At 41.3% G+C, this 9,857-nt stretch overlaps 1 protein-coding gene across 1 annotated transcript; it reads right to left on the bottom strand.

The window, feature by feature from the left end:
• Window positions 1-2,180: 2,180 nt before the first annotated feature.
• klhl6 (kelch-like family member 6) lies at window positions 2,181-9,857 on the bottom strand. Its single transcript, XM_072396947.1, has 7 exons — window positions 9,253-9,857; window positions 9,010-9,175; window positions 5,981-6,430; window positions 5,602-5,839; window positions 4,828-5,030; window positions 4,449-4,662; window positions 2,181-2,623 (listed from the first exon to the last, which is right to left on the bottom strand). The coding sequence occupies exons 1-7, from the start codon at window positions 9,507-9,509 to the stop codon at window positions 2,325-2,327; spliced, it is 1,827 nt and encodes a 608-aa protein (XP_072253048.1). The 5' UTR covers window positions 9,510-9,857; the 3' UTR covers window positions 2,181-2,324.

The raw sequence follows: 9,857 nt of genomic DNA, 5'->3' as shown, positions 1-9,857 counted from the left end.
AGCTGATTTTGTGTCCACAAGCATTCCGGCAAATGTCCATGTGGTCATCTGTCCATAAAACCTTTAAAAATCTTTCTTCAGGTATATCTGGGTCCTAACTGACACTTCGACCAGTGAATCTTGCTCGCTGGTGTGTGTGTTTGATTCTTTTTCAAGGTGGAGATCACACTTCCGGGCACTTCAGGCAGACTGCAGTTCTGGAGCATGATGGAGGCGGTGAATAACTGATTCCTGGTGCCTTCAAATTTAATGTTTCTCTGGTTTATTGCAGTTCATTTACACCTCTTCCCCTCAGTGTCTTTATCGGGACCTCGTTTGAGTGCCCAGGGTGGCTATGCCACAATTTAGTATCTGTATGAAAATCACTTTACAGTAATGAAGCTGGAAAATGACTATGGGCACCTTGATATCATGTGTCAATTACTTTAGGTCAAACCCTCCCTTGTTACACAGACATAACTTTGCGTGAGCCAATAAAACAGTAAGAGATCTGACAAAGCTGACTTAAATCTGTGCTCATTATTCAGACGGGGCAAATAGAAAAAGTGATCCGCATAATCTGATCACAGCAACATCTGCAGGAGGTCCGAGGTCATCAGCTGCAAATCAGTGGAGTACTGGAGAAAGATCAAGGAGATCACGTTTTTTTTTTTCTGGGAAAGACCACCACAATACGGGACCAAACATAAGGACAACACAGCAACCTCCATTAACGAAGACTCAGATATGCAGGTGAAAATTCATTTTAAAAAGCTGACGAGCACAGATCAAAGGTAAATTCAGAGTAATCAAATCATAAAGAGCAATAAACAGCCATCTTGATTTAAAGGTCATTACAGGGGTGTTCATTTTTGCGAGCAAGTGCAGGATCGACTCCAGGGTTTATGAAAATATTCGATCCATTACACCACAGACATCTTTCTACCCACGCCACGCTGGGGGGGGGGGGGGGGGGGGGGGGGGACGGAATTTGATCGTGTCAGCCCTACAGGGACATTTGGTCATCCTCTCTCTGCACTGGTTGCTCTCAAACTAATTCTATACATAAATAAAGGAAAAACTACAAAAAACAAATACTCACCTAGACAGGAAGTAAAGATACAATAGACGTAGAAAGATCGATAATCCATTTTGGAAAGGTTTTTTTATGTATTCATTTATTTTAAAGCAGGTGCGTCCTCGCCGTCACATTACTTTCTTTGAAACTTCTTTTTTTGCCTGTCGTCGTCTAAAAGATTAACCCCACTTCGGCCACTACCGAGTACAAAGAGTACAAACTTTCCCGTCAACAAGTCCGATCTGGCTTGATCCTGAAGTGCTGAGAATGTAGTCACTTAATCGGAAAACGAGGAACAGTAAGATCCCGTCTGCGAAACGTTACGCTTACTGAGACACGCACAGGTGTCAACACCTGAGCTGTTTCCGGTCACTTGAATTTTCAAAGTAAAATTCGAAACTCAATTTTGTGAGCACAATTGTGACTGTGACATGGACACATTTAATTTAAGAATAATAAAAGAATCAATATGTCTAAGTCGAGAATATATCAAATTTAAGCCTGCTTAGTATCACAAGTCAAGCAGATGGACAAAAACACCTGCTTGACTTGCTTTGGAGGAAGGCCAGAGTGACTTCTAAAATGAGTTAAGTTCAGCGAGGACCTGTTTGTACTAACATCTGCAATTTACCCTAAAAATCTAAATTCCTTTACTGTCGCGGGTGTATGGCATTGTATCCGAATTGGCTTTGGTTTGGTTTAGTTTGAAGGTTTTGCCGGACACGCACCTGGCTATTAGACGCCAGTATCTGAAGAAGCGTCTAACTTGTTCGACCAGACGGTGTGTGCGAGGTGGTTTCGGGTCATTTACAAGAAAGAATGGAAGAAGATACGAAGGCCTCAAATACTTGTGGAAGTTAAAATAGGCTAAAGTAGCTGCGCCAATATTAATTTTAGGTAAGAGTTCACGTAGGATGTTTTCAGCACACCCAGCTTTACTTACTTTCACCACTTGGTGGCAGTGCGTGCACAAAGATCGGTCCTTGATTTCATTCAGTTTCATGCTTACTTTGGGGCTGTGGTGTTATATTTAACCATGTTAGATGAATTCCCCCCCTTTGAGCGAGGAACGGTGAGAGAAAAAGAGAGAGAGGAGGAAAACGAAAACCCTTTTTTTTCAATTTAATAAAATAATTAGAGTTCAGTAAAACATCAGATTTACCAAAAGTATTGTGTGCTTACATCGGTAACCTGGCAAATGAGCATACAATGAGCACACAAACACAATTTCCCTGCGACAATTAAGTCCGGTTCGCAGGGGCCCGTGTCACTGACACTCCGACGGAGGCGTTATTTTGTGTACGTGCGTGTAGGACTTCATGAGCGTCACACTGCCGTGGTGCGACACTCCCATTGGTAAAACGCACTCCTCCGTCAACACCCCTCGCGCAACGTCCCAGCACATCACTGTGGAGATTACTTGGTTCTTGTTGTCCCTTCCCCCTGTGATGAAAAGTTTGTTGTTGCAGGCGGCAATGGCGCAACTTGCCCTCTCCCCCAGACGGGTCACAAGGCACCAGGAGTCGGACACAGGGGAGTAGCAGTACATGGCGTGCATGGCACCACCTGGAACCGCAAAGAAGATTTGGCCATTTTAATGTGGAAAATATCAACTATCATTCGCAGATAAATAAAAAAAAAGACTCCATTCTTGAAAAACTCGAGTTACTTTGACTTGAATTAGTTTTTCAACTTTAGCTCATTCACGTGTCTAATGTTAGCTGTCCTTATCTAAGTTAGGGCTTAAAGTACTTATTTGGCATTGCACTCGTCTCATTTTGTGATTAAAATCCTCACATGCATCGACCAAAGCTACATACAACGTATTTAAATGCTTGAAAGACAACATGCTATATTAAAAATATGAAATTGATATAATTCCAAGTCAAGTCATGCAATACTTATTACATGAGAAGTAAAACTCCAAGGGCGTTGATTAAAATCTAATTACCGTGTAAAAATAGAGATATAAAGATAATCATGGAAAATGTTCCTTTGATTATGTCAGAACTAAATTTAATGTATATTTTTCAGTACTTTACCATAGAGATTCACTTGCATGCTGCACCCCAGTAAATGTCAACCAGCAACTCCACACAAAACTTGGCACATTGTGTAAAATGGAAAAGAAAACAGAAAGCAACGATTTTCAAATCCTATCTTTACTTGAACACTGTGCAACATCAAACTGCATATCAAAGGTTGAAACTGAGAAACTGTCCTTATTATTTCTTTTGAATATGTGCTCATTTTAAATTTGATTCCAGTTCCACGCTTAAAAAGAAACACCACCTCTTCTCCTTTAAGCACCAGTTACTGAAATTTTGAAAGGCAATCTTTCCAGTAGCAGTAGTAGTAGTTGTTGTATTCATCTGCTGCTCAACAGATCCGGGCCTCGTTTTCTAATATGTCAAATGTTTTGACTGGATTTAAGGTAGGCAAGAAAATTTTTCTTTTCTGTTTCACTACAGAGCTATTGCCTTTGTAATACATGCATGTTTGTGTGGGTTGAACATTGCTCAATTCCTGTTCCTCCTTTTCATTTTGCTGAGGTAAGGTATACCTGTTTCCCTTTTCTTTGAGGCACAAAGGAGTAATGATCATAAAGCTCTTTAATTGGGGGCTTGATGGCTGCTTGGATGGCAAGATAACCATAACAACTTAATCTCTCCAGGGATAGGGAAACTTTCCTCTGCACCTCTGAACGGTAGTGCCAGGGCAAGGGATTTGAATTGGGCCATTGTCTTGCTGAAATATAGACCTTCCTTGAAAAAGATTTTAAGTGGATATTAATGGTGCCTTTTAAGGATGTGCAAGTCATCCATGCCTTGTGCATCAGTGCACCCACCATATCATCATGGAGGCTGGCTTTTGAACTGCGCATTGTTAACAAGCTGGAACATCCCTCTCCTCTTTAAAATAATCCATCATTTCCACATAAAAAACAAAAGGATTTCTTTATCTACACTCTTGTGTAGATGCACTCCCTTGCATATAGGTATTTCTACAGTATATCATGTATAGTAAATGATGAAATTCTCCATATTTTTGCAGTTTTACCTTGAGAGACTTTACTTTACTTTACTTACTTGCTCATACTATGAAACTATTCACCCAGGTATTCTTTAACAAAGTAATAAATCCTTAACCATTTTCACTTCTAAAAACTCCTCTTAAATGCCCTTGTTTTTACCTTGTCATGTTACTGACCTGTCACCAGTTAACCCAATTAGCTGTAAACTATTTTCAACTGCATATCATTTTAGAAAAAAACAACCTTGTCGATTTAACCATTAGATAGATTGTCAAAGTACCATATTAAAACGAATCAGAGATCAAATGATTAGCAAATCGATGGCTTGTGGAAAACACAGCATCTCCTCCAACTTACCAACTATATAGATGCAGTTATTGAATGTAACAGCATTTGTGCATTTAGTTTCAATGGGAATAGGTGTCCGTAGTTCCCAGCTGTCAGCTCCTGGTTTCCAGCATTGAACCTTATCAGTGGCAAGTTTTCCATTAGGTCCGCCACCAATCACATAGATCCATTTGTCAAAGCTTGCTGCAGCAAAGGAGCTAACACCCACTGCAAGAGGTGTCACCTGCAGTAAAGGGGCAAGACATAAAAGACTAAGACTAAAATGAAGGATGCATATGTTACAATGGCTCAGAGACATTTCTTCTTGCACAAACACACAGTCGCATTAAATGGACATTTAGCAACTTTGAGTGACATTAGGGAAATGTGAAGTTGCAAGCAGAACTACCTGTGTCCAACGATTGTGAAAAGGATCATAGGCCTCTACGCTAGCGAGTCTCTGAACTCCATCAAATCCGCCCAGTGCGTACACCTTTCCACCATGAACCGCCATCTTGTGTCTCCAGCGCCCAGTTGAAAGGGGCTCAATTTGTATCCACTTGTCCAGGGCGCCATTGTATTTCCAAACTTCGTGCGCCGTCTCTTTACCCCCTACAGCGAAAAGATCATTTGAGGCAGCAGTCACCTTCCACACACATAAGCTTACATTTCTAAGAACTGATGTGTCACAATGGGTAAAACAATGACTGTGCTGGTGCTGTTGCTCTGGACCACAACGCCATCATTCTGATAAAGCATGTAAAATCCCATGACTTCATCTCAACCCCTCCAGTGTACATGTTCAATCTACATGAGCAGTTAAAGCAACCAGAGGTGAAAGCTTCAGTTCCTTAGATGGGAAACACCTAAAACCACAGTAACTGTAACGCAGATGACGCCATGTCTTCCTGTTGTTTTGGCTCAGTTATATACTCTAAATTTACCACTTCAAACATTGCATTTGAATGCCAGTGAAGCTAAGAAACAATGAAGACAACCCAGGACATAAAAGTGCCTACATAATACTGATTCAAAAATAATGAATCATTAGTGAGAGAAACACATAGGAAGCATCACTTGGCAGATGAATAATCATCAGATGATTTCACTTTTATGTACACCATAGAAAGTCAACTTTACATGTTGGCAAGCTTTCAATGTAAACATGAATTTGTTCACTCACCAGATATGTACACTTCATTGTGGAAGGTGATACAAGCAAACTCCACCCATTTTTTGTTTTGGGACTCATCCTCCATCTCTGTCATTGGCAGTCTGGCGACTTCAAGCCGGCTGCGTCTCAGGGGGTCCAAGCAGGTTACAGTGGAAACAAAGCGTTCATCTTTAGTGCAGCCTCCAATGATCAAGAAGACTTCTGACAGAAAGAACTGCACACGTGGTTTGGTTCGCTCTGAGACGACCTGTGAAACCATGTAAGTAGTTCATGAAATTGCAGCAAGGTCCTCACGGCTTTAAATCAACCTCAACAACACAAAATCACATAAAACACTATCTAACTTAAAGGATGTTGTGTCACTTCTGGGCCTCCCCTGTGTACTGACCTCCCTGCCTGAGAGGTGGTAGGTACGGGCCTCTTGCAACAAAGAAAAAGCTTCCCTGCAGCCACGTATCAGCTCATCTGTCTCCACTTTTTCCACAAAGTATGCCGGCTCCAACAAAGGCAGTCTCACATGTGAAAGTAACCTGACCAGTAATGGACTGCGTTCATCCCGCCGAGCTCTCACCCAGGACATCAGCGCTTCAAAAACACACTCCTCAAACTTCACATCAAGGTCGTCCCTCTCCAAGATAGTCTCCAGAGACTCTGCTGGCAGCTCCAGAAAATCCTGCTGCTGGACCACCTGAGAGAACTTAGAGGTGATGTAGTCCTGTGCCACAGTCCTCAGGGCTGGCAGAGCGTGACTGTCAGCCAGGTTCAGGATCCCAATACAGCTCTCTAGTTGCATAGACTTGCTCAGAAAGCTAGCACATGCATCTACTACACGCAGGAACTAAAACAGACAAAACATGCATGAATTACTGTCACTTTTAACTGGTAGAGATTTATATATGGATTTATATACTGAAACATTTATATGACTGATTAGCTTTACTTGGATTTTCCAAAGACAACATTCAGTCCACACTGTGAAGAGTTCCCTTCCTGAAGCCTATCCAATGCACAGCCCTGTGTCCAGTTTTCAAGTCCTTTCAAAAGCGGTGGCTGTAGCCCAGCCATTCAGAAGCTTAATCTGGTTTTGAGCGCCAGGTTGCCTCCGAAGCATCCATCATTGTGTGAGATAGAGAAAAAGGCACAGTGTAGCTTGTAACACTGTATCAGCTAAAAAGTGTTGTGTGAGTGTGTCTGTGAATGTAGGTTATAGTGCAAAAAGGGCTTTTAATGATCAAAAGAAAAGTGCTACATGAATACAGCCTATTTTCCATTTAAATATCCGCCTCACAACAATGTGACTGAAGCTCTTGACTGTAAATTATTACAACAGACCAGACATACATCACTGTCACATTAGTGCTCGGCAGCCTCTTCAGTGAAACAGCAAGGCTTGGAACCCCTGAAGAGTAAAAAAAATCTGTGTGCTTTTTTTCTCAGCCAGATCAGTGTACATATTTTTTAAATATTTATACATAGCTATACATATTTTCAAAATAAGCTCATTGCGTTTTTTAAAAAAAAATTTAATCTCAGTAATACATTTAGAAAGAGTCGAGACAGGATCACATTTACTTCTGTGCTGCCTCCCTAAGTGTTTGGATCCTGAAAAGACCATTTTTTTTGTAGTTTTAAAATGTTCTCCCATTCTTGTTTGATTTAGAACTTCAGCCACTCAACAGCTGATGACCTCTTTTCCCTTCTTTTCCATTTCCAAAAGACTTGATGGCAGCATATATTGCCCTAAAATCTGTATATACTGTTCAGTAGAAATGGTGCCTTCACAGATGTGAAAATGACCCCATGCCACGTCCTCTAACCCACCATCATACTATCACGGATGCTGTCTCTTAAACAGGATGGTGATAACAAACCAGATGGTCACTGATGCACTCATGATTTAAGCGTTAATTGATCAGCCCACAGGACAGGTTTTCTACTTCACTTCAGCCATCTTAAAAGAGCTGAACATGGCAGAGAGAACATGGCGGTAGTTTTCCCTGAGCCCATGCAGGGATTTCCACTACAGAGCTGTGTCCTGTTTTTAAGGCAGTGCTGCCTAAAAGGCCAAAACATCACAAAAATTCAAATGCGATTCTCTGAATCCTTGATAAGATAAATAAATTTGTTTTTCATCCCGTCTCTTTCATTTTGTGCAAAACGGGGTTCTGAGTGATTAAGGGTAAAGTAACTACCTTTCAAAAATGTGTAAGAACTTTGTTTTTATCAAACCGAACAACTCCCACTACGAGGCAGAGAGGAAGATGTGATTTTGCACTTAAAGGGTTTGAAAATGCGGTGGTAAATATCAGACTGACTTCTAACTGAGTGCTGAAGCCTCGCTGTAATTGTTGGCAAAGCGGTTTCGACAAACAGACTGTGAATGTTGGCCAGTATGAAGTGACGAATGTCAGGGTTCACACGGGTGCACCTGACAACAGCTTGAAGATTTGTTTGAAGAAAAAGAAATTAAACAGTGAGGATACACAGGCTTTTTCAAACGTTGCGCTGCATCCTACATTTGATCTGATTGTAGCTGTAACCTAATTTAATTATATTAAATTGATCATGGCTCCAAAAGACAATTTTTAGGAAGAACCAACCAGAAAGCCTCAGATATCTGTCTTCAAAATCTAACTCTAAAATAGCTTTTTGCAAAAAAAGAGAAGCACAAGAAAACAAACACCTGCCTCCTCTGCTGTGTGACACAGCTGCGTGGTTAATTCAAGCTTGTATGGAAAACTGATCCAAAGTGTAAACAACTGGCCAACTTTCACTTCCCTCTTAGGGCGACTAATTTCTTACTTAATGAGACACTTGTTCCCCTAAACAGTGAGAAAACTATGTGAAGTGAAAAGATAAAACAATTGGATGAGTCTAAATGCAGTTATGTATGTGAGTTTGTCTTTCTGAATGTGAATTACTGTTTTTTCCATATTTAGCTGCTCGTTGCATTCAATTCAGTGCCATGGACCGACTACCTTGATGCAGCGTGTGTGCTAAACGGCTTGAGTCTGAATTGGGTTTGGGTCTTTTTCTATTAAAACCCAACTTGATAAAAACTAGATAATCTACTCAAAAGGTCTATATGTATACTTTAGTGTTGGAGTCTTTACACAGAAGATGTGTATTTATGATGAAGCACTTGGTGCTTGTTATCCAAGAAAGGTGCTATATAAATAAACTTGACTTACTTACTTTTTTTTATGTAAGCATCAAATCAAAAACTGGTTCCTTTGGTAATTAACTTTGGTAATTAACAGTTTTCACAAGCTTTCGTCTTGTCTTGTAGTCTTGTGACGCCAAGAGGTTGAAGATTGGTGCTGATATTGTCACAATCGACAAGAGACTCTACGTGATGCAGGTGACAGTTGTGCAAAAGAAACATTTTCCCACACCATAAAATTCTAACAGCTTTACCTGAAACTGACTGGCAGCCTCGAGTATTCCCTGGACATTCGAATGTGTGAGCAGGGCTCTGCTGGTGTATGTATACTCCAGGAGAGAGCGCATCGTCCCGCTGTCAACCCCTTTTATTTCAACACACTCCTCGTGACTCTCCTTGAGACCACTGCAAAACATGGCCCTGTATGGAAATGCATCGACTAAGTAAAACGAGCACTCTCATCACAACAGAGTAACAAAACGGGAGATTATTTTTACCTGAAGTATTGACTGGCAGCAGCAAGAATGGTTCTGTGGCAGTGGAAGCTATGTCCCTGAACACACAGGGTCACGTCGGTCAGTTCTTTGTTCACTCGCAGGCTCTCCATCCCTCTCTGCAGCTCCACTGGTAGACCTCCATCTTGCCAGCATAATTCCCTTACATCTGCTACATTCTCTTTATCCTCCTCTAGACTGGACTCCACTCCGGGAGGCGACAGAGGACATTCTGTCGTTCTCTCCAGTGACTCGCTCATCGTTTGCACCAAAAACCCTTCAGAAACTCAACTCTGCACAGAACAGCAGGCAGCTGCGTTAGAAGCACCTGCACTGGTAAAGAGAAAGAAAGCACGTCTTTGTGGTTCACGCAAACAGTTCTGTCGCTTTGAGACGAGGATTTGTTTTTTTCCTGTCGTCTTCATACTTCCTATTCCTGTTGTGTGTGGAACATGCGTGTGTAGCAAAGTTTGTCTCTGAAACACTTCCTCTTTGTGTGCTGAGTACAGTTTGCCTTGGGTTACTTAATTCTTCTCTTTTCTCAAAAACACTGACATCAGGTCTCCAGCAGAAGACCTAAACAAAGGGAGAAAACTGCAAATGAAACC

The sequence above is a fragment of the Leuresthes tenuis genome, unplaced genomic scaffold, assembly GCF_036924035.1.
Source record: "Leuresthes tenuis unplaced genomic scaffold, fLeuTen1.0.hap1 SCAF_12, whole genome shotgun sequence".
In the NCBI taxonomy this organism is placed as follows: domain Eukaryota; kingdom Metazoa; phylum Chordata; class Actinopteri; order Atheriniformes; family Atherinopsidae; genus Leuresthes; species Leuresthes tenuis.
The sequence above is the reverse complement of the archived record's forward strand: the minus strand, read 5'-3'. Positions and strand labels throughout refer to the sequence as shown.

Bases quoted from the DNA above. Each gene is read 5' to 3' on its own strand.
- klhl6 (XM_072396947.1), bottom strand. From the start codon at position 9,509: ATGAGCGAGTCACTGGAGAGAACGACAGAATGTCCTCTGTCGCCTCCC. The intron at 4,663-4,827 runs GTAGTTCTGCTT...CCTTTACTGCAG, and splicing joins TTCACAATCGTTGGACACAG to GTGACACCTCTTGCAGTGGG. The intron at 2,624-4,448 runs GTAAGTTGGAGG...TTGCGGTTCCAG, and splicing joins TAACTGCATCTATATAGTTG to GTGGTGCCATGCACGCCATG.